This window comes from Phasianus colchicus, chromosome 1 (genome assembly GCF_987193195.1).
Source record: "Phasianus colchicus chromosome 1, bPhaCol1.hap1.1, whole genome shotgun sequence".
Lineage (NCBI taxonomy): Eukaryota > Metazoa > Chordata > Aves > Galliformes > Phasianidae > Phasianus > Phasianus colchicus.
Genome location: NC_143436.1, coordinates 61,575,772 through 61,601,194, shown reverse-complemented (window position 1 = coordinate 61,601,194; position 25,423 = coordinate 61,575,772). Strand labels below are relative to the sequence as shown.

General features: G+C 44.1%; 1 protein-coding gene across 6 annotated transcripts in view; it reads right to left on the bottom strand.

The window, feature by feature from the left end:
• Positions 1–11,862: 11,862 nt before the first annotated feature.
• Positions 11,863–25,423, bottom strand: part of ERC1 (ELKS/RAB6-interacting/CAST family member 1) — a 291,931-nt gene continuing 278,370 nt past the window's right edge. For 3 of the 6 annotated variants that reach the window (XM_090145169.1, XM_090145142.1, XM_090145146.1), the window contains one exon: positions 11,863–18,624. In XM_090145169.1, coding sequence (XP_090001295.1) covers positions 18,487–18,624 — 138 coding nt within the window. In that variant the 3' untranslated portion in view covers positions 11,863–18,486. The remainder of the gene's footprint in view (positions 18,625–25,423) is intronic. The other 3 variants (XM_090145126.1, XM_090145136.1, XM_031589865.2) reach the window with 1 other exon arrangement.

Below are 25,423 nucleotides of genomic sequence, written 5' to 3'. Positions count from 1 at the left end.
CAGGGCTAGAGGTGATAGGAGGGGACAGCAGAACCACTGCAGAAACCAGCAGCAAGAACAGAGATGTGGAACTGGGTATACGTACTCCTTAAAAGCTTATTCAGAAAGATCTTGGCTTATTGAATGCCCGTGCTGGTTTTGGTGTAACCTGTGAGGAAGATTGGACTTCCATGCATGAGTTGGTCACAGGTCCTTGTGGGGTTGGGTGAAGAGAGCAAACCTCCTGTGGCTTTACGTTGTCTTCTCCACTGAAATATATGTAATAATTTTCTTTCAAAGAGAGTGGTTGGTTGCCTTCTTTTCATCTAATTTCCCCCCAAGTGTGCTTTATCCAGAACATTAACCTACTGCAGGTCATCACGGGAAGATGGAAAAGGCATGTGAACATGGCCAGGGCTGCTCCTCACTGGGCACTAGGGGCAACAACTGCCGGCAGGAGGGGCTCCTGTGTAGCATCAGTTGTCGTCCAGATGTTCTTTGCAAGATGTCATGGTGTGATTAAGACTCATTGATTTAATAATGAGTTGTGTCCACAACTGGAACTGGTTGTGGTTTGAACTTTACAGTCAGAGACTCAGCTGTGACTAATGTTGGTGGAAGACAGTGTCACGGCACACCAAGGAAGCTGCTACATCTGATCAACTGCAAAAAATTGTTTAATGCAGCTCCCTGACACCACAAGCACTTCTTTGGCTCCAGTCATCTTCATGCTGCTCCTTCCTTTCTACCACAATAGTGGTGCTGTCAGGTCCTCTTCAGAAGCAGGAGACCTTATCATCAGAAGGTAACATGGCTGCAACTTTTCATAATGTAAATGTTGTCCCAGTCTAGTTTTTGTTGTGCTCATAAGCCCTTATCCCTTTGGGTGTTCCTTCTGGCCTTAAGTTGTACCAGGAGAGGTTCAGGTTGGATGTTAGGAAAAACTTATTCTGATGAGTGGTGATATATTGGAACAGGCTGCCCAGGGAGGTGGTGGAGTCACTGTTCCTGGAGGTGTTCAAAAGCCATGTGGCTGTGGCACTGGAACATGGTTAGTGGGCATAGTGGGGATGGACTGGCAGTTGGACTGGATGAGATAAGAGGTCCTTTCCAGCCTTAATGATTGGTTCTGTCCCCATTGCCTCTGCACAATAGATTTCCCCATAGACCTCTCTGCATGCAGTGGAGTCCAACCCCATGCCCATTCCGTGTCACCTTTCAAGGGGTTTCTGCTACTCCTTCCACCAGAACAGATATTTTTTGTCTTTGAATTAGCTCCATGCTCCTGTTGGTGGTTTTAGTGGCAGTGATAGGAGCAAGCTGAAGGGGGTGAATTGGAAGGAGCCGAACAGTGAGACTTCCATGAGTCAAGGTGGAATTTGTGGAATACACATCTGGAAATGGAAGAAAATATATATCTCCATCTTCTGCCAAAGGAGGGTTCATTCCAGACAGGTTACCTTATCTGACCTGCCTTGCAGGTGTGAAAACCTTCATTGACCCACCCCACCTCTACCTGCCCCTGCAAACTCCAAAGGAAACCACCACCTTATTCCCTGCCACTGCCCTCGTGGGAAGCAGCCAGTTTCCTTGAGGCGTAAAGCTCACGACCTGAGAATTTGTGGCACTCCACAAAAGGAAATATAGACTAAACTTCTGAAACATTTTCTCACGTTGACGTCTTTCAAGCTGTGGAATTGTCTCCCACAGGGACAAGTGGATGCTCCACTCCTTGAGTCAGTGAGACAGGATGGGACAGAGCACAGGGATACACGTAGTTGGGAACTGTACTGCCCCGTCCCTAGGAGAGACAATGCGGGGGGAGAGAGGAAATAAATTAGATGACTTGAATCATTTCCAGCTCTAATTGCTATGATTGTGCAGTAGTTTTCCCAGCCCCGAGTATAACATTAACCACCAGAGCACGATTTCACCCATGGTCAATTAAACCAAGATTCATCTGGTCTGACATCACCAAGTCAAATCTGGACTGAGGGACACCCTGCACTGACCGGAGGTGGGAGCCAACAGGGAGTTCACAGCGTGGACAGAAGCTGCTGCCATCAGAGATGGGTTGGCCCAGAGGGTAATGCAGCAACTGTACAGTGTATGTTCGCCTTTCCTTACCTTGGTGATGCACTCAAAGTATCCCTGAAAGTAATTCCTGCATCTGGTGGTGCTGCTGGTGGCTGCACTTCTCTGAGGTCAAACAGAGACAGCCAGTAACGCTCATTGCCAACCTCGTGTGGTGGCATGCGGCCCCTGCATAGGCACTGCTACACAGCTTCTGGGCCATCCTCTGCCCAGTTTGCCCCTACTTTGGGAAGCACAGCTGTTCTGGGCCTGCCAGGCACCCATAGCAGGACTGAGGGTCTGGAGCTGCATTTCTGGATGCTGAGTTCCACAGGCTGGAGGGCAGGGCAAGGACTCCAGAGCTTCTCCTATTGCAGCCCTCTTCCTTTCAGCTACTTTCTCTTCTTCCTCTTGTTCCTGTATGAAGGGCTGAGCTGAGCCGTTTATTAGGTCTTAAATACCTAGAAATCAAATAGCGAGACCCTCTCTGTGAGCCACAGGGATTTGAAGGACAGTCATACCCAGGTGGACCTGGTGGCTGCAATGTGTGAAGCCGTGACTTGCTGCCACCACATAACCCAGCAGCCAGACCATGCAGAGTTTATGCCACCTCGATCAGTGCTTTAATCATTACACCGACACTCCCAGCAGCAGGCTCCAGGGGCTCAGTGAGTTAAAGTGTAACTGCCCTCCTCAGCGGCCCCCAGCCAGTAGCTCCTGCTGGCGGGACTGGCCTTCCACATGAGTCCCATCAGCTTCCAGCGCTGCTTGGCAGGAATGTAGAGCAGGCCCAGCCCTGTGGCACAGGGGAAGGTCTTTGTGGTACCTTGAGGGGTGACCAGGACCATGTCACGTTTCACCTCATCCCTCCCTCTCGTTGGCCAGGTGGATGCTGTCCCCAAGCCAGGAAGATGGGAGATGTCCCTAGCAGTCCCGGGGCTACGTGGTTAGCGGGGGCTCAGGCCCTCGGCCATAGTCAGACGGTGAGGTAATCTGCCCCAGTCCCGCTCCTCTTACACCAAGGGCCTCGGTCTCTTCTGCTTGGCTTAGACCCCAAGGCGAAGAGTTGTACATCCTCTCCAAAATTTTTATCGGCATGAGTTATGACAACTCTGGATATTCTCGTTGTCTGTTGAAATGGCTGATCTCTTCCTCAAGCCTTACTTAATTCTTGGCCTCAGCTGCTTCCTGTGGTAACGAGCTCTGCAGCACAATTAAATATGGTCTGTGATAGCAACTGCACCACTGCCTTCAGCAGGGGCAGCAGTGTTTGCCTCCTCGCTGGATCCTGCATCAAGATCAGTGATGTGTTGCTGAAGTCCTGCAAATCCAGTGAGATGTCCCATGAGGCTCTGCCAGAGGCAAATGGGACCCCACAACTCCTGTTTGTTGTCATGCACCCCTCTGGCATAGCAGCAGCCCCCTCCGTTCACAATTTCTTTGTCACCTCATTTAAACTTTTTTTGATAATTTCTACCTCTGAAAGCAAGGCAGGCTTCTCTCCTTTAGCCGGAATGAGAAAGTGGACTACTCTCCTGATAATCACTGGGATTAATGCTGCAGAGTAACCACAGATTGAGAAGGAAGCACATTGTATCTGTTCCCATGGACCACTCAGAGCAAGTGGATTCACACCAATGGGGAGAGGCTGAGGTTGAGGCTAATGGAGGCACCCCCTCTCCCTGCCTGGCTCTAGGACCCATCTCACCGCCGTGGTGGCTGTTTTCAGTCCCATCTCTGGGTTCACCACTCTGATGCTGCAGGGACATTTCCTTTCCATAGGGATCTCCCACCTTCATGCTGGAAATGACTGGAAGATCAGTGGGCACCCTTGTCCTCCCCAGCCTCTCCCTTGCTTCTCCACATTGCCACTGGCACAGGGTGATGCAAGCTGGCTTCTGGGGCGGGTGACACACTGCTGGTGGGGCAGGTGACAAGGAATGTGCTGACAACACCAAGCTGGAAGGGTGCGACCGGTGCCACCAAGGTGCTTGGGAAGCAGGCAGAGCCTGGACAGGGAGGGTGGCACAGCACAGAGGGACGCCCTGTGTGCCTGCTGGGTGCACAACTGCAGTGGGCAGAGCTCATACAGCCCTGCGATGAGCACTGAATAGAGGCAGAGAAACCACAGTGTGCTTCCTGCCTCAGGGAAGTGGTGGAGTCACTGTCTCTGGAGGTGGTCAAGAAAAGGATAGATATGACACTGAGGGACATGAGTTAGTGGGCATGGTGGTGATGGGTCAGCAGGATGAGATGGTCTTAGAGGTCTTTTCCAACCTTAGTGATTACATGATATTATTCTGTGATTTACTTTTGGGTCACAAAAAGCCCAGAGATGAACTACAGTGCTTAAGCCAGGTTTGGGATGGCCTCCATGGGTGCTGGCTTTGCTGCTCACAAACCAGATGACAATAAGGCCTTTGTGTGAAAGCCATCATGTTTTGTTGGCTGCAAAGCATCCTTTGATGACAAATCTCTTTGGTTAGTAGTCTCACCTTCACAGTGTAAGCCCGAAGGGAATATAAATACAGTTCTTAGACATTGTGGCTTTTAAACAAACATATTCAGCATGGTTAATATATGGGCTTACACAAATACCAGCATTAAAGCACATAAAATAGGCAGAGAAGGAAACTATAATAACTGAAGCACCAGCACAGGCACAAGATACGAAAGGGGAAGATACCACTTGGCAGATAATGTTTTTTTTCATAGGCACTCAGGTATTGTGTTGAACATGGTCTGAGAGCTGAGGCACCAGACAAAGGGCTGCGCACAGATACTGCTGTTCCTTTGGCACATTTCAAGAGATCAGTTAGGAGAAGGTACCCGTGTGTGTGTTTATGCACATAAAGAGCTAGAGGCATATAAGCCAATAAGTTTTAGTTCAGACTGCAGTCACATATGCTTGTGAGGGTAAAATCAAGGACAGAGTTGCCCTGTTTGGTTTAAGTTATATTGCTTTTGTGCTCTGTATTCTCTCTAGTCAACTTAAGAAATCACGGCTGAATTTGCTGCTTGAGATACGAATCCTCCAGGATACACAAAACGCCCACTGCTTGACACTGGTCATGGCATCTAAAAGTTAAGCCAAAACTCACTAAATGCTTCAGCAGATCCTGTGACTGTAATCAAACACACCTGCAAAGAAAAAAATCCCCAAACCCATGATTCATGCCCCCATGAATGATATTTGCTCTCACGCACAAGGCCTTGTTTTCACTCAGGAGGCTTTTGGTTTTTTGTTTAGCCCATTTCATTCTTCTTTCTGAGGCTTTGCAGTTCACTGAAGCTTCATTTTTCTTCTCTCCAGCAGTGAGAGCTGGCATTCTTCTTTTGTACATGCAAATGTACAACAGTGCAAATGTTCTTTCCATTGCAGGACTTCAGGAGCTGTGACTTGAAGAACCAAACGTCATGAAAGATTATAATGTTTCGTTTAACACCTTCAAGGATGTGATTGGTCTATAAACCATTATGTAGAAGTCTGAATAACCTGTGCACAGAGATCTGCAAAGAATGAGTGAGCTGTTGGGTGCAGAGGGCCCAGATCTATCTCTGCTGGTACTTAAGGAATACATATAGTTGTGCATTAAGGGTGACCATATCATTCATTGTCAGTGAACTACAGGAACCTGCACATGGCAGCTAAACCTGCAGGCTTCTCTTGCCCTTTTTACTGGACTGAGTTGCTGAAATGCAAGTGGTAGTGTGGACAGAGCCCCAGTGAGGGCAAGGGAGGAGATGAGCTTTAAATTCTCCTTTTGTCAGTTTGCCCTTTACCTTTTCTTAAAGTTCCTTGGTTCTTCCCTGTTGGCATTTGACAGTGTCAGCACTTCAGTGAGGATGTGCTTTGAGACACCTGAGCAGCAGGAAGAGCTTCAGGTCTGGCTCTGAGCTGGGCAAGAAGCCATTGCTGCCACCCTGACTCCTCACATGGCCATGGGGTTCCAAAACAATCCCACACAACACCAGGCTGCAACACACCCCTCAGCCACGCGGCTCAAAGGCCTCCATCGTGTCTGAACTTGCTGAGATAGCATCTGAAGGCTGCACACGTAATGATGAGCACAAGTGATACTGTTGTGCTGAACAAGGTCTCCTACCAGAAAAACAAAAACAGGGAAAGTCAGCATCATCCTTCCTAACCCCTGTTGCTGCTCAGCTGTAAGCAAACGCAAAGAAAAGCTCTGGGTCAGCGTTAGCTGGGATGACTTTGCTGTGTGGGCCTTAGACTGGTTTCCCAATGAAGTCATGCTCCAGTCTGTCACCTCACACAAAGGGAGCCTCTGGGTCATCCGCGGTAATGTTGTCTGCAGCTCTATAGATAGCTTTGATCTATTCTTCTGACAGCTGAACATAAATAATTGTGCTGCCGCTGTTGTTTTCAGGAGTCATCGCTTCACTCACAGTGGGATCAAATGAAAGCCTCCAGCCATAAGGGCCCAGAGCAGCCTTCCACTGCCACCTTGAAGTCACTGTGCCCAGCTCAGCCTCAAATCATTGCAAAAAACCCTGGTGATCTCACAGCACTATATGACAGGAAGCAATCCCAAAGCGTTCAGAAGCCAGGGTGGGCAGAGCAGTTCGGTTCCCGTCTTGAGGACCAGCAACACCCCTTGCTCTGGCCTGCAGCTCCTCCGTTTGCCACATCCATCTGATGATAACTTTGTGGGCCAAGAAAGGTAGCCAGCAAACCACCTTATTGAAATCCAGAACTATTAAGCATAAGGTAAAAAAATAGGCACTGTTTTCTGAGATGTGTTGAAAGCTGACAGTACTAAAAAATTGGAAGGGAGTTAGCTTCCAAGCAGGAAGGCCTTGCCACAGCTGTATATCATCCTCAGTTGAAATTCCCATTTGTCCATACATTTCTCTGTTGTAAGGCCTACTCCTATTCAGAGAATCAAAATAGCAGCATGACTCCTCACTTATTCTTGTCCATTTTACTCTTCTGGGAACCCTGAGATTGCAAAAACATGAATATTCACCATGGACAAAAAGGACATCTTGGGAACCAGGCCAAGCTGCGTGCAGGCCCGTTAATTCCTCTGCTACCACCTCAGCTGCAGGCTACTAGAAAGCATTAAACAAAAAAGCAGCAACAACAGCAAAGAAGGAAGGTAAAGGAGGGCCAAACAATCTCACTGCCATCTTCAGTGGGAGATTCCTATCTTCTGCTGAACACCAGCCTCTAAGGAAGATGGTCTGCCCCAGCTGTGCACTGCCCAGGACAGGCAGAACCAGCCACAAGCAGCACGCTTTGGCCAGAGCCTTGCATTCATCCCCACTCACAATAACCCAACACAATGCTATTTCCTAAGAATAGAGTGGGATCTGCCACTGGAAGTGACTTAGGGAGTGTTTCGTATCTAATATCAAGTGACTGCTGGAAATGCCCAGGCTGCAGGCTGCCTGGCCATGGTGGAGTGACAGCGTTCTTGAGGTTGTGTGCTTGATCTGTTCCACGGTAAGTGATGCACAAAATGCCCTCCTGCAAACAGTATGCTGGTTCAGGTATGCATTGCCATAGCCTGGCTGCACTTCACATGGCTGCAGCTTGGACAGCAAACAGCCCTGAAGCCACACTGTGTTTCTCAGCTGCAGCAAGGGCTGTCAGTGTGTACCCTGAGTTCAGGAGCAGTAGTTCAAAATATCCTTGATATTCACATCTTTACTCAAACTTTAACAATCACCACCAGAGAGAGGAAGAGCAGAGGAAGAGCAGAGGAAGAGCAGAGGAAGAGCAGAGGAAGAGCAGAGGAAGAGCATCACTACCCTTCCACATTAACTAGATCTCCCCCCAGCCTGCTAAGTCTTTAGCTTCCTCACATCCTCAGATGAGTTACCTCTTATAGGAGGGTTCTGATAATAGAAACCAGGTGGGAGCAGTTCAGGTTCAAAGACCTAAGCGTGGGGAGGTGCCCATCTGCAGGCTCTCCTCAGCCCAGGTGTGGGGTAGGGTCAGGGGTGCTTACACTGCAAGCTGCTGAGTTGCGGGGGCTTTGTGGCCTTGTACATCCCTGGCACCTGTTCGGTGGAGGAGAGTCAGACAGCTCAGCCAAGAGACAAGTGCCAACACAGACTGAAGGCTTGGGCATGTACAGGTTTGTGGCTAAATTAGATCACATTTTTACACTTATAAAACTAAGCTGTGCAAAAAATCCAAGTAGGTGCTTGATGCATATAGCCCCAGAATAGAAAGATTTTTCTCATTGACCTAAACAGAGAGATGATCTCTATTTCAGCTCTGGATCTGGTTGATATATTTTTATATGCTCTGCCAGATTAAATCCCCGCTCTAGACACTTGTGAGCTGTGGAATTTGAAGTCTGGGTCTTCCCAAATGTCAGGATCTGATTCATTTAAGACTCAAGACAAAGCAGATTTGAATTTACATCTCCTGAAAGATATGGCAATTCTTTCTCTGAGGCAATTCTCTGTAGGGGCAGCCTCTTGGTGTCGTGGGTCACTGATATGAGGGACAATTTACAGAATCAAAGTAACGACAGGCTTGCAATGCAGAACTGGTGGCCTTGGGAAAAGACAGATAACCTCAGTGCTGAGGCTTATGTAACTGCTGGTTTGAAGAAATCAGTTCATCCTGCACATACGTTGAAGGAAACTCCAGAAGAAAAATGGATGGATGCCTCATCTCTAGTGACACTCAAAGTCAGGCTGGATGGAACTGAGCAATCTGATCTAGCTGTGGGTGTCCCTATTCACTGCAGGAGGGTTGGACCAGATGGCCTTTTAGAGTCCCTTCCAACTCAAATGATTCTGATTCTATCATACTTTGAAATTTGGTTGTGTAAATGCATGACCAAAAACTGCATCATAGACCCATCGGGCATGGAGTCATGTACTTTCTAATTTTCAGACCTTTGGCATTGCAAGCTCAGTATCCTTTAAACACAGTTTCCAGTGTGCAGCTGTATGTATATATGTACATATTCTTTTGCACAGATGTACACAGATGCACAGAGATACATGCACATGTGCGTGTCAGTGTGTTGGGCTATAGATGATGCATTGTCTGAAGCTAAAGACAGTTTCCATGTGTTATATAGCAGAGTTTAAGAGTGTTCATATACATTCCAAGGCTTGTGGTTCTCCAAACGGTGAGCCATTACAGAAAATGAAGGGTTTACTCCTGCTGAACAAAAATCTTTTCAGGAGGGGCTCCAAGCTGGGTCAGCAGCTCTTCCTTTTTCCCAACACAGAAGGAAACCAAGTGACATAACTTGCTGTGTCACGAGGTTTGCATCTGCAGACATTTCAGGAGCTGAGTTCCCACGAATGGAGTGACATGAGAAAGGACTGCAGATCCTGGGCCTAATATTTAACTTCTTGGTGACTCATCCAGGACTGTCCTAGTATTTGCAATTGTAATGGTTTTGGCAAATGTGACTGATTACACGCTTAGAAGCACCCAGATTTTAAGCCCCAGAACCACTGGCTGTAGCTCTGCTGCTACAGCCTTGCAGGGCCCAGCTGGCTCACTGGTCAGATGGATCTTCAGTGTATTCAGAAGATGTTTGGCTCTGTCTGCTTGACAGGGAATTTTTTTTTTAACAATTGTGTTTATTATGTGCAGCTACAATGCATTTGCTTTCTTGAGGCGTGCTCCCTTTCTTTAGTTTTAGGGCCTTTTGAAACAGCAAAAGGCAGATTTTGGCCATTGGCCCACAATTTTTAAACATCCTGAAGCCCAGTGAGAAGAGTGTCTACTTGATATCTCAAAGCCCCAGCCTAAAGGTCACTAGCCAAATGCAGATCACCTCATTAGCTCAGGCAATTAGTTTGCAATGACTGTTTTGGGTAATCCTGCACATGCGCAGTGCGGCTGATGTGTCCCTATAGCATCAATCTGCATAAGCAAAATGAACCAGGGCAGCACAAATGCTGTTGGAAACAGAAGCTCCAAAACACATTGATTGCTCTTCCCAGTGGCTCTCTGAGCTGGTTTCAGCAATTTCCCTGACCGGTTTAATTTAGAGATGAGACAGGGGCAAGTGTCACACTCCTCAGGAAGATGCATGGGGATGTGAGGCTGCTCTGTGAGGCCCCTTGCACTCTAACCCACCTTTGCAATGCACACCAAGTGAGAGGAAAACACTGTAAAACATTCTGCGTGTGTTTGATCACAGGGCTGATCATTTTCCATCTCCACTGTGGCCTCGCCTGTTTTTTGTCTCACTAACAGCAGTCAACACAGACAATTTTATTTAGATGCCTTGTTGCGTTTTACTGCACAACCCATGAAATGTAACCTGAAGCACAAATGCACAAAAAGGAATTTGGCATCTTTGCTCTGTGGCATAAACAGCATTATTGTTAGGGGCCATCCCAAACAGGAGCCCGCCGGTGGGGACACGGCAAGCAGCTTGCTGAGCAGCTGGGCGCAGCCGAGCCCTGCAGGCCCACAGCCCTGCTGCCCACACCTCCTTGCCCCATGCTTGTCCTGGGATGGGACACTGGGACCACTCGCCAGCCCATCATTGTACAGCAATCAGTTAAATTTATGTGGCATGTGGTTTCATTCAGCTCATCTGGGCTCCCCTGTAAGTCAGGCACACCCTGGCCTGATTGGAATCATGAAGGCCCTTCCTGGCCAGACGCTCACCCGAACACAAAGCAGACTAGGCACCGAAAGGCCAATGGGTTCTTCCTCTCAAAGCTCTGGAGACCCTTAATCCCTGTGTATCCTTTTTCCACATGCAGCTTTATGCGTTTGATTGAAGACCAAGTGATAGAGATCCAATTAGCAGAGGGAAGGGACTCTGCAGGCCCTAAGACCGGGGGGCTTTTTGCTGTAGTGTATGAGTTCATCCCCACAGAAGCAGTTAATCGGGGTCTGAAGAGCCCCTCAAAATGATAAATCTACAGTGAGCAGAAGGGACGTGGCCAGCAGAACATCTGAGAGAAAAATCTGCTATGTGGATAGACAAAAGAGGGAAGAAACAGAGAGGCTTTACAAGTGAAATTCATTAGAAATTGTCCTGATGTGGGGAAGTCATCTCCCAGGGCTTTGGGATAGCTGCAGAGAATCTGGTGGAGTGCATTTAAAATGGACATTGTTCTACCACTGGGACCTGGTTTTGCAACGCTATTCTCTTTTAGAGCAGTTAAGAAATACAAGAAAAATGAGATTTTATAGTGACATTACTCAGGCAATCTCCTGCGTCCTCAAAATGCAGCTGGAAGCAGAACACCGGGTTGAACCCGTTTCCTCCAGCACTGCAGGGGGCACAGGCCACCCCTGGTGACAAGCTGCGGCCCTGCAGTGTCTGATGGTGCTGTAGGGACAGGACTTGTGCTCAGAACTCACAGACAGCACGCTGTGTAAGGCAGCCTTGCTGGCCGTTGCACCTCAAGTCTTTCCAAGTCCATATGACTCGATTCTGAAATAGGCTCAATGCTGAATGCGTATCTGGGATTCAATCATTCGTTAGAAACCTTGGAGTCGTGTTTATTTGGAAAACAGGTGAGAGGGAGACAAGGGGAACGGCACACCGTAAACACAGTTGCTTCATTTCCACTTACTTGGCTGGTGTGTGATCCCAGGGCATGGGGGACACCCCTACAACAGTGCTTGCTCACATTCATCTTGCAGCAACTTGACCTGTGCCCACCCACCCTGCCAGGGTCACAGGACAGCCCCAAAAGGAATGGAGGAGCAGTGGGTCTGACCCCAAGCCTGGTCTCAAGGAACAACCATGCAGCCGCCCGGTCCTCTGACTTGATCATGTGCAGTGAGGGCACTGGGAGAGACACACTGGGATTCACTGAAAATGAAGACAACAGCACAGAATTTTTAAATAATTTTATAATTTCCTGATGAACTTAGTCTGTGAATAAAAAAAGAAGAAAAAAAAAATGAACAAAGTGTTTATATTATCAAGGCAAAGTTGAATATAACACATTTTCTTTGCAATTTCATTATCCTGTCAGTAACATGACTCCAGCAATAAAACACATACAAGTTGAAGGCAGCGTGCGCACTTGCATCACGGACATCAATGTCTCCCGCTGCTATTTCCAAAAGGAATCCAAGTACACCAGATCCCATACCCAAAGCCTGTCTCCCCCTCCACTAAAGTGCAACACATCTCTTCCAAAGCAAATGAGGGATCCATGTCCGCAGAGAGGATGGAGTATCCCATCCCACAGCTTTTTTTAACTCTTAGGGCAATCCTCTGGATTGCCCCCAAACACTTGGTGAGCCAGAACCTGGAATGGGGCCCTCATTATGTACTGAGTTGGAGGAAAACAGCAATGTGCTATCCTAGTGAGCTCGGAGCAGCACGTTAGACTAGCACTAGAAGTTATTTCCCCGTTCATGGTCCCATTTTTCATCCTCCTTCAGAATCTGAACAGATAAAGGCATTTGCCACCAGAACTTCCCCAGATGTACTGTAATAAGCATTTCAGGACGGGCCCAATGCAGGCACCCTGAGCCAGGCTGCTGCCACGTGTTGCTGAGGGCTGAGTGCAGCCTGTATCTCACAGGGACTGAGGCCTGGCCGTGCCCATGGAGATCGAAGGAAAGATGCCTACTTGTAAATTTAGCTTCAGATTTGGATTTTAGTTGATGACCACGTTTTATAACAAAAGAGATTACATATGACGGATGAAGAGATCCTTTTTTTTTTGTCAGCCCAAGTTGAAAAAATAATGTTTTGAGCAACAAACCCACCAAAGCACTGAGGAACCAAGGAGCATATAAAAGCAAAATTGATTTACTTCATTAAAATCCAAACAGGAAGTGCAAAATGAGGATAAATAGCACATGCTAATTAACTTTGAAAGAAAAAAATACATTCATTTAATGATGCTCTTCACCTAATATCCCAGGTCAAGCAAAATGTGTGGGCTTTTTTTTTATGTTACATGCCAGTTTATCCTCACATTGTTCCTTCTAAGCAGCTCTGAAAATGGACACACATGCCTGCAGCCAAACTGCACTTCCACGTGGCTCTTGCGTGTTGGCCAAACAATCTGGTCCATTTACATCAATGGTTCACATTGTAGGGGTCACCCGATGACACCAGTAAAAAGACCGATCTCCAAAATCCCCTTTCTTTCTGCCCATTTCTGTACTACATGAGGCATGTACAGTCTAAAAGTGGGAAAGCAGGAATTTACAACACATAGTTCATAACATTTCCAAAGAGGCCAAGCTTCCTGGACCTCAAAAGCCTGCAAAGGGCAACTGGTTATAATTATAAGCCCACAAATCCTTTTCCGTACAGTCCTGAGAGGAGGAGTCACGGCTTTGCTGTTTCATTACTTGAATTCCTTTTGATGAAATTTATTTTTTATATATTTTTAAAACACATCTTTTTCAGTTCTACTACTATCTTTTTTTAATCCGACAACAGACACACATTGTTGGTAACTGCCCCAGCCTTAGGACCACACAGACAATATCAACAAGCAGAAAACAAAACAGGAAAAAACGCCCCTGAAAAAGTCAGGGGAGATACTGATGACAGGGTTACAGCACTCACCACACACACTGGAAAAAGTCAGGATTTCTGTGTTTATGCTTTTGACACTAAAAAGTTTTGAAACAGTTTTTCTTTTTAAAAAAGTCAGTGGACACAGCCATTTTGTTCAGAAGGATTTGCCGTTGTATAAGGTTCCTTCCATTTATGCGGAAGAAACAATTAAAAACATAATTTTGCTTAAAAATCCCCCCCAACACTCATTCTTTTTGCCGTGCTGACGAGACTGATTGGCAGGGTGCTCTCGCCAGCAGTGCCAGACACCCTCCGCTTCACCCTTCCACCCCACCAGCTTCACTGGGGCAGTGTTAGTTATCTATTGCCTTCTGCTTCCTCCCCATTTCCCCGTTCCAGTGCAGACGTTGAGCTGAGTAGAGCTTTTCACATCAGATGCCTTGATTGTACTATTTCCCTTTTTATTTTATCGCTGTCATTGAGAGATGCGTGTGTGACTTATGTAGTGAAATATTTTTTTGCAATGGTATCAGTGCATGGCTCTCCACATCCTTTGTAAAGAGCCTTTCAGTGGCAACAATTGGCAATTAGTCCAGGAGTGGGGACTCAACCCTGTTAACCTGTTATCAGTTGTAGAAATTTCCCAACAAATCGAGCTTTAGCAGCAGAATGGGTGGGAATTAGAGGACAAACAAAAATAGGAGCCCCTTTGGTTCAGAAAACAGGGTTATGCATATAAGAACTATGACATTAGTGCTCCCTTGTATAAAATACTGAGACCCACAAAGTACCAGCAAATCTGATAGAGAAGGTGTATTTCAGCAGCGCAACTGGAAACAGCACATACAGTTCGTGCATTGCATGACCTTCGCCTTCCACTCACTGGACTCGGCAAAAACTGGATGCTCCAAAGAGAGTTTGGCATTTTCTAGAGGGAAAGCTGGTTAAAGGCAGTCAAAGTGAGAAATAATAGCAGAAGCTTAGAGTTTTGTTTGGGAGCACTCCAGCCAAATCTTCTTCCAATTGCAAATAGTGCTAATGTTCTCGCACTGCAACTCTAGTGTTGTAATGTCCTTTTAGTGTTTTAAATGAGACTTGATTCAGAGGAAAATATGTACTTGGACTCATGGATATCATCAGCAAGCATGGTTGGGATGTCAGCTTTTACACTATATCTGGACTACAGGCTTGAGCTATTTTTCAGCTCAAACCCAGCAAAAAAATTATCTATTTAATTTCCTACAGGCAGATCCTCGGGTTCTTACATCTACCAGTTTCTCTACAAATGAAAGATTGGAAGAAAAAAAAAACAACCAAAGCAATCAAGACTTTCACAACTCCTGCAGCAAATGGAACTTAATTAAAAAGAACAAGTAAGTTTCCCCAGGCTCACTGGGTTCTGGACAGCAGGCCAGGAGGCAAGAGGGGCCCCAGAATTTCCCAGAACTGCTGTACTGTGGAACTGTTGCACAAGGAAACTGCATCTTCCTGGTTGCTGACACCTGGATGTAAGATATCAGAGGAAATGGAGAAGGTTAGACAACTGGATGAGCATCATGGCAAATACACTTGTATGAATTTTCTGCCATGTGCCTGATGGGTGGTTTCTTGATGGACAATGATCATCAAATCCATTGATTGCCCCAAGGCCAATGTTGTGACACTCCATATAAACAAGAAGAAAAGATTTTGCTGGCCACACTCAGCATTAAATCACAGCCAGCAGCATCTCCCACATCACACAGTTCTTCAAACTATTTGCCATGGCAAGATCTATATCTACACAGGATCAGAGAGATTATTTGAAATAGTTCAATGGAGATCAAGTTGGATCAAGTCTGTTCCCAACTGAGATCTGCTCTCTCCCTGAAAGTACTTTACTGAGGTCTAAGATCAATGTTTAAGTTGCAAGTCTAGAAGTCCACGAAGATAACAGTAGTTAAGAACACTTGCAAAGACCCAATAATCCTGCCGGGAAGAACAGCAAGCGTGTGGCTTGCAGATAAAAGACCAAATGGCAGTATGAAAACTGGCCAAGCTTGATAAACTTTTTCAAGGAAGATACCAGGAGATGCATAAACAGTGAGATTCACCTGATTTCAGACGCATAGGTCCAACAGACAGCTACATGCCTTTGCTGAGGCACTTTGCAGCCAAGAAACACAGCCTCAGGCTGGCAGCTGAGTTAAAGATGCAAAGGAACCAGTGCTGAAACTCAGAGCTTTCCTGTGATGTATGGACAACGCAGCACACAAACGGAATTGAAATAACAGCCAGAAATGACCACCCCTTGCTCCCATCCCTCCCCCTTCCCCTGCAGCAGGAACGCTATCAAGGGACATCTCAGTAAGAGGTTTACAAGCAGGAGTCATTTGAACCATCGATAAGGGAAATTCCACAGCTTCTCACAGAAGAGGGATTGTTTTACAGCAGGGAACCAGAGCAGCTGGAGATTTGACCATATAAGTTAATGAGATAGTCAGGAGTGGTGGTGGCAGTGTGATGATGTTAGGCTGATGGCCCTGATGGTTTTACAGGCAGCATTAAATTCCTTGAGTGAGTAATTAGGGGTGATGAAGTAAAAGCAAGAGGAAAGATTTCAAAACAACAGCTCCTATCAAAACGTGCTGACTCAAATAATAGGACCAAAGGGGTGGTTCTGGTATGAGGCATGGCTCAGTGGTATGTACAGTCACTGTCTACATGCCTTCCGGTATTTCCCCCTTGCAAACATTCAGGTTCCCATTACTCTCCTCTTACACGAGAAAAAAAAAACAAAACAAACAAAAGTCTTTGGACACAGGCTAATGCTATAGTGAGAACTAAAGTTACATTTCCTGATTTGTAAAGCACTGTCAGTTCAAAAGATGGAGAAAGTGCGAGCAGTCCCTTCTTTGGAGACGTAGGTATTTCTACCCAGCAGGCAACATGGTTATGGATACAGTTGCTTCTTCTGAATCATCACAGTAGAATGAATTAGGGTATGATTCATTCATTTCAAATTAGTTAGTTTCCAATATAATCTACAGATGTATACGTTTTCAGCTTTGTCCAGTTTTCACTGGTTGAAAAGAAGACGGTACATCTTCCCTTAGGGAAACTTTTGCTGACTTCCTTTCTATTAGAAGCAATCGGTCATTTCAAAGTGTAAAAATAAGGTGTGGAAGACCTACATTTGAAAGGTGTAGGAAATACGGTTCTTCTGAAAGGGTTTGAAACATTTTATTTAGCGTAACAGTTTAGTGATTAAGCTCAAAATGTAGTAAAGTCAGATAGAATTAAACTCTGAATGGGAGGCTCTGAATGGGAAGTTTACTGAGAGACAGACGATGGATGGACACTGCGATCAGCTGATGTTTCCAGAACTTGTAAAATCAGAATTACAGCAATGGCTGCAGGAGTCAGAGGGCTCATAATTAGCTGGTGACTAGAAAACCAAGATTTCATCGCCTGCTGTGTTGCTATTTGGTCTCCTTTTCCCCTCCCCCTGTTTTCTTAAGTAATATGAGAAAGCTAAAGGGGAAAAACTCCTTTAAGGAGTACATGGGGACACGTTAAATGGTTCTGTCCTGCAAATGCCCCCAGATGCATATAACTGTTGGTAGCCAGGAAAAAAAATGTGTCCTCTTTAATGCAGAGCCCAAGAATGAACACCCAAGACCTACTCATAAAATAGGGTTCTGAATTGCTAGCACGACAAACCGACCTGTTATTTCAGGTCATATTACCTATCAGCAGGGGCTTTAATGAGCAACAAAGATGGATGGGAGCAAGATGAAGGCCTCTTATATACATATAAGAATTGCACTGGTTTAGCTAAAGCTGTGATTTTATACCTATCTACTCAGCTGGGTGCCAACTCCAGCAGAGACGCTCCTGTTTATAAGAACTGGTTCTTGCTCTGAACTCAAACTAATTCCTTATCAACCTAAACTAACCCCAAATAAATTAATTTATAATTACAGTAAGAACTGTGTTGCTAATTTACCTAAATTAGTTTTAAAATTATATTTTTAAGCTAAATGATGCCATTTGCTCATGTACAAAATGCCTAAGACTATTCTGATGGCAGCTGGTGTTTACAAGCCTACAGCCTGAAAAATTAGCAATGGGCAAACTATACAAGTTAAACCTGGGAGCTGACTTGCTGACCACACCTGTTTGAAGGGTAGAGCTTTCTATAAAATAAGAGTTTAGGTGATTCTATGAAGAACTCAGCTAAAAAAATGAGGAGCTAACAGACAAAAACTGTTATCTGAAAATACGCCCCATCAGCACTTCAGAGTCAAATCAGTGAACAGTAAAAATTAATGTTAAGTAAACAGAAAATACCAGCATGCCTACCTGGTTTCCCAGCTGCTAGATTAAGTCACTCACAGATCATAATAAGGAAACCTTCCTTTCATCTCTAAGTTATTTAAGAACGTAATAAACATTGAGACAGGCAGTGAGACCCGAGCTAGCTAGCTGATGCTGGCCATTTGTGAGCCGTAATCAGAGCATACTCAAGTTTAATTTTTAGCACTATGAAATAGAGGCTTTCAGCTTTTATGAGAAAAAAAAAAACAATAAATAAATGAAAGGCAAGGGCTACCCATCTGCAACCTCATGAAGAACTAGAACTTCTTGTATTCAGTGGATCCCCTCTTTGATCAGGAGACTCGGAAGAGCTCTGCTTAGCCATATCCAAAAGTCCAATAACATCAACAAGTCAGCGGGGAATTGGATGCTAAAGTAGAAAGGCAGTGAGAAGATGAACATAAGCATGACTGATTAATCATAGACTGGAAGAACCTAGAGAGCGCGTAGTTTTTAGAGGTGTTTGTTTTTGTTTGTTTTTGTTTTCCTTGCAAAAAGTGCACCAGAAGTTTCTGTTCCATTTTCTGTCTTTCACATTCCTCTCCACTCTCATGGCTCCTTGGACTGACTGGTCGTTGGTGTGCTGCTCCAGCGGGGCCAGCGGCCGAGGTCATGACGACTCCTCGAGTGCATTGACGACTTGCTCCAGGATGTCAGGGCAGTGATCTGCTATCTGCTGTAAAATGGCATTGGCAAACTCTTGCAGCTCTGCGCTTTCCTTCTCGCCCTTTTCTAACTCGTCACGAAGCTGCAAGAAACACACACGACTACAGTCATTCTTTGCTATTACGCACGTTCACAACACAATGAGTTCTGCCTAGCAGGCTCAGCTCTAAGCTAAAGCACCAGCTTTAGGAAGGCAGCTAGCAGAATGCACCACGCAGGGTGTGCTCCCAGTTAAAGCCGTGTCACCATGGGAAACATAAGTGCCTTAGCTACTCTTCAATAGATTGTTTTATGATTAATATCTGCCTTCCTTTGTAGAATGTTTCTCTGAAAGCAACTGTACTCCAGAGAAAAGACATCATTTTGCTAGTATATCAATTCACTTGACTTTCATTAACAGATAACAGGACATATTTATTTCAGAATTGCTTCCTATATGAAATCAATAGAAATGATACAGACTCCTACCTAATATACTCAGTGTCAATGAGCATTCTGATTTGTCTGTGGTAAAAGTAACTTTCAGACGCTGTGCTTCTTAACTCAGTCATAAGATTGCCATACAGAATTACAGTGGAGCATACTTTTTGTTTCCTAAGAAAATTATACATTTCCTATTAGATTATCTGTTCAGAGTAATTGGCTCAGAATGAGACATGAAACTTGAAAACATCATCTTATTCATACTTTGTATTGTCCACAAGCTGTCTGCCCAACAGACAGACAGAGTAAAAAACCACAGCACACAACACAATGGAGTAGATGTGAACATGGCTTTTAGCTCTGAATCTAACGGCACTGTCATAACTAAGGGCCCAACGTCTTAGTGAAGAGCAGGAAACATCTGCCTTCAGTAACCTGTTTATCCAACACAGAATTGATAAATCCCATGCTAGCCTGTGAACTGCTCAGGAGAATCCCAAGTAAGGTTGTAATTTGTGGAAGCATTAAGGGATTACTGTAGTCACAACAATCTAAGGATCTAACAACAAGAAGAAGCAGCATCTCTTACCAGACCAGATGACATAGTTAAATAGACTGGATAAGCTTTCAAGCATACAGCTTTATAACATACGATATAGCAAAAGCCTGCTTTGTTTTATCAGTGATAATGCTTCTTCTAATTCATTCCTTCCGAATAGAAGAGAAGCATATTTGTAGCAGGTACATACACTTCTTAAACAGGTCTGAAGTTCATTGCAGCTTTTGCATTTAAAGTTTTGTTAATTTAAGCAGCTGTAGCAAACAGATTATCTATTTTCGAACCTTCCTTTAAGTTTGATTTGTTGAGTTTCTAATATTACCTGGCAGTCTTGTAACATTTCTTATTCTTGAGCTATTAATATTTTTATCGGAACTCTGTTGTGTTCATATGTGACATGGAATGAATGTCACAGTGGGATTTTTCATCCATGAAGGGATACCTGGTCACCAGTATACAAGGCTCTTGATCTATATTTTGTACTGTTGTAATGCTGTTTGTTGTAAGTATTACAAAGAGACAGCTGTCAGGCAGCAGGACAACAGAGATCAGTTTAGCTCAGTAAGAGCACAATCAGAGGGAAAAGTTGCATTCCTACAATTACAATTTGAATCAGGTTGGATTTTTGTGCTTAGCGATAGCATCAAGCAAAGCATGGGAGACTGCTACAGTGTACTGCAAGAAATACTGCATGAAAACAAACAGGCTAAGAGTGACTACAGAATAAACACAAATGCTTTTCAAGAAGTTATGGTATAGACTTCTATAGACAAAAGTGAGAGAAAGGAAATTAAAAGGGTAAGCCAGCTCCACTACTCCCTTTACTAGGCAGGGTAGCATATAGTAAATTATTTGGGCTTTGCATGCTGAATGTTAGTTTAATGTGCTCTTATGTGCTTTGTTCCTACTGGCTGGTGTGCTCACAGCTCAGCTATATGAATCTAAGAGGGGCTGATGCCAAGAATCACAATGCAAAAGCAACCTGATCCTGCTCAGCAGAACGACATGAGCTGGGGAAGGGGGAAACGAGTTGGAGGGGAGTACTTGGGGCTGTGAGAGGTCTCAGGGGAGAAGGAAGGGAATTCAGCAGTAACCCATCATGGCTCAGGAAGGGCACGCTGCAGGTCTGCGATTAGCTTGGTTCCAGCAGCCTGGCAGAGCAATTAGTTGGAGATTTGCAGTGGATGGATAAGCCTAGGAGAGGTCCAGTCCAGGCAGGAATGAAAGACACAGCCAGCGAGGAGCAGTGCCACAGATGAAAAACCAGGAGATGTAGTCTAAGGAGCTATGTCCCAAGTCTCTGGTTGTCAGGCTAGTGAAACTCCAGCAATTCACGTGGCCCCAAGCCACCTACTCACAAGGCTAGTCTTAATGCTGAACTCTGAGGCACGGCTTCCTTGGCTTTTTGGGCCAGAGCAATGATTTGATGGTGCCATTCAGCAGGTAGAAGGTTGTGGAGTCCAGGAAAGACTTGGAGCAATGGGAGAATAAGCAATTGATGCAATTCTGCTTTTCTTCATCAGTTTGCATGCATGCGTCCATTCTGGGCTCTTGAGCCACAAGAAGAGGACCAGGAGAGGGCACTGTTAGCAGGGAAACAGGGTCTGGCTGACCTGGGTCTGGCCCCTTGGGCCTTGCTCCACCACCCTGAGCAGAGCTGTCCTCCAGGTAGCCCTGCCAAGTCTCGCAGGTAAAGCTCCAGAAAATGACAAAGTGATTTTTAAAAAACAGCAAGATACCAAAGCACCTCAAGGAGATTAACCTCCAGAAGTGAAGGGGGGTTGGTGGGCAAGAGAGGATCCTGCAGGCTGTTGTCTTCAGCCAAGCAGCGCTGCAAAGCCAGTGACTCAGTTTCTTGCTGTGCCATTAATTGATGTGAAAGTATGTGTATTACAAAGATTCCTTATAAAATCAAGAGAAGATCAACAACATAAGCCCACACCAAAGCTGAAATAAGTCAAATGTAATCAAACAAAAGTAACAAACTTATCCAGATGGAGAAATTATTTCCAAAAAATAAGTTTTGGGCCATCAAGAGGAGGCTGCTCTGTATGCTGAAAGCAAGCAATAATATTTTGTAAATTAGCACAGACAGAAAGTCTATGCAGCTGCCTGGCAGATGTCTGTGATGAAACATTTGAAAAAAGCAGCAATGATAGTCTTGCATTGAGTTTGCTAGTTTCAGAACATCTAAGTTTAATGATGGAATTTCTAGTTAAACAAAGCCATCTTAATTGACTGTGTGGCTGGTTACAGCATTTCTGTATCATCTATGTCATCTCTGTTTACATCATTCCTCTCAGAAACAGCTGTGAGCAGCATACGTCACTCCTCATCCAGACAAGCTTCTTAATGGGAAACATCCAGTTCTCCATGGTATAAATTGATTCACCTAGATGTCTGTCAGTCCAAAAATTAGGGAATTTATTTAAAATTATCACTATCAATTCTGCTCCTTGTTTTCTAGAATGTTGTGAATGCAAATGGAAACAGTACTATCTTTCCCATGCCATTTTTCCTATGAAAATAAAGGAGTGCTAACAGTGTTTTCAGTTGGCAGTTTGAGCTCAGGATACTGTAAGTCTCATCTGCTTGTCTCATAGTAATGTCAGAAAAAAAGAGAAGGCCAGATATGTTCATATGCCTAGCTGATGACAAGTAAAAGCGGACAACTCGGAAAGAAAGGGACAGAAAGGACCATAGAAGTGCTTCATAATATGTACACTTTATCTAGGGATAGAAGAACACAAAGGACCTTTGGTGTCTCAGGAGAATGTACGTTTGCAGATAACCTGCAATAGATTCAGACACCATTCACCACGGCTGCCTTCTTGGGTTTAGAGCAAGTCATGATTGGAATACGTTGGCACTCATAGTTAAACTCCATCAGTGAACAGTAATAATAAACGTGAATTTACCTTGCATTTGTACTTCTCTGATCCGAGATATTCCATAAAGTATTTAAAAGATTAATTGACATTTGAAGGGAAAATAACTTCCTAGTTAAGAAATGCAATGCTGTGGTTTTACTAGGTGAACCAGTGTTGCTCTGCAGAATCTCAGTGGCCTTTGCTTATCCCATAATGTATACAGGGCAACATTTAGCTAAGAATCTTCTAAATTTCTTGATATGGAGGAAGTTCCCTATGCAAAGCAATAATTCTGCTGATGAACAAAAAAAAAGGCAAATAAAAATAGAGCTGTATCTCATTCATACAGACGAGTTCTGGCTATAGACAGTAAAACTGGATGTAGGTTATGAAGTGCTTGCAGAGCCACACAAAAGGCAAGTTAACTGCCAGACTTCTATAAGGCTACAATGCCGGGATTTGTAATTGTGCTTCCCTTACAATTCAGGTGCTTCTGGATCAGACTGTAGCCAGTCTGAAAAATACATTTAGAACTTAAAATAACAGAAATAAGCAAGAAAAAGAAATTCAACTGATTTAATCTTAGCCTCCGCTTTGTCTGAAAATAACTTAAACTATGGTGTATCTCTGGCAAATGGTGAGCAGCTTTTGTGTCTTCCCAGACATACCAGTCTAAATATGTACATTTGAAGTAATGAGAGCCAATTACAAACAATCCTTTATTTCTCAACTCTATTAGACTTGTAAAAGGAACAAAAGAATGGGCTAGGAATGTGGAAATCTCGGTCTGCCAATCCTTTTTTTTTTTTTTTAAGTATATTAAATATATATATATTAAAATTAGACCACTAAATATTTCTCCTCTTTCTATAACTTCTGTTTTTCTCCTATCTTTTATCAAATATAAAAAAAAACCATGTAAGTTTTTAAATTAAGCATTCTGACTTGCCTTTTTAAAGTAATGTAAGCATGAAAAATACATTTTAGATATATCTAAATGCATTCAAATAGATTTCATAACCAATTTTGAGAAAAAACACCCTTACAAATTTACTGAGGGCTACTGAAGTATGTATCTGAAAATTGTTGTACATGTGATTTATCCTGCATTCCTGGGCATCTCTAAGCTTTGCTAAGAGTAGAAACGTTATTACTTCATTGTAGTATATGAGTTTCAAAAGGATATAAATGGAAAGGAAGAATTAAATAATTATCTGTAAGTTATACATTGCTTTGGATGGAGGAGTTTGCCTGCAAACCCTGCACTTGCAGAGAACATCCTCTATCAACAGCAATCATTTCACTGCTGGAGGAGAATGTTCTAATAATGTAAATTCTAGTGTACGATGCTGAAAATGAATGTTGTTACTCTGTGGCTAAGGAGAATCAAGAATCATACTTGCCTGTACCACAGAGCTACCTGCAAACTGCACATATGTGGGGTAAGTAGACCCCACAGTCCTCTTCCTGAGCAGCTCACCATTTGGCATCTTACAGGGACTGAAAAGGAGATAGGCAGCTACGTTCCCTGGTTCAGTTGTTAAATATTACCCTCTAAGTCATCCTACTTCTAGAAAGCAAGATGACGAGGCACTGCAATTACTCTGCAATGCCACTTCACTCTGCAAATCTACCTCACCCCTCTGCTCCTCTGCTGGTGAATGAGGCTGTAGTGCTCCACAGGGAATCTGCTCATTTATTCAAGGCAGTGACTGATAACTGTCTCATGACAGGAAAAACTTGACTAATCTGAAAAAAACTCTCTTGCAAGTCATATCTTATGAGTTTTGAAAATTACTCTTCTTAAATGTTAGAAGAAGGGATTGGAAATCCAGTTACAGCTTTGTGAAACACAGAAGATAGGACAAAGCTGCAAGAAGTTAGTGAATTATTAAGTTGTACGCATCCATTTATTTCAGGATCAGAGACTGAGCCCTTCCTACTCTTTTCACATTATTTACTTATCATTAAGAGGAAGTCTAGGATCTCGGATTTTGTTTATTACAAAGTGATGGAGGATCCTGTTAGCCCTGAAATTTCTGGCAGATATTCCAAGAAAGAAAATTCTGTGGAATATTTTGTTTTCATACAACCCAGTGAGGCTGACAGACAACACAAGGACCCAGCTGCTCCTGCATGTGGTTCCCTTTACGCATGAGGGACTTCCCCAGAGGCCTCCCCAGCATCCCTCTGCACAACCAGCCACAATCCATAGCCACGTCTCATGTCATGAGATTCTGCAGAAAACCTCCGTGAGCACTGTAGCATCCAAGCAAAGCAGAGAATAACAGAACTTATTAATAATAAGCATGGAGAGGTGAGCTGCCCTTGAAAAAATGAGGTAATGTCTCAGGCTGGTACACCATCTGCTTATAGAGACCGCTTGAAAAGAGACAATAAATTTTAGGCACTCCCCCACCAAACACCTGGCCTCATCCTGAAAGCAATGTTTTTCCCTTTGTATCTCTTTCCAAGATAGGTCTAATTAGTGTTATTGATTGAGAGTATACGTTTTAATTAAAATTAATATTAGTACTTCAATGCACAAATACAAATGGATGCTGTTATGGCAGAATCTGTGCATGGATAATGTTTGTGACTTCAATCAGTATTTAAGAATTGTGACATTGATCCCAAGTTCTCACCCTCACCCAAAACATTAATTTAACATGCAGGCTTAAAATGCTCTACAATGTAATAATTTTAGAGAGTTCCTGTATCCGTTATTTTCCCAGATAAAGTCAGCAAATACATTTTTATATAAAGAAGTATAAATTGTTGCAATTATTACTTCTAATTTCTAACAGAGACCAGAAGTGGGCTGTTTAATTTTAAAATACATTATACATTCCCATAAGATTACAAATTAAAAATAAATGACATAAATCAGGTGGGGGAGATAACAAGCTAATGGAAGAGCAGTCCAAGAGGAAAGACAGGGTAAACTCTGAAGTAATGTAGTAATTTAGAGTTGCTAAATGCCAAACCGCAAAGTAATGTCTTTACAGAAACTAAATAAGTTGAGTAAT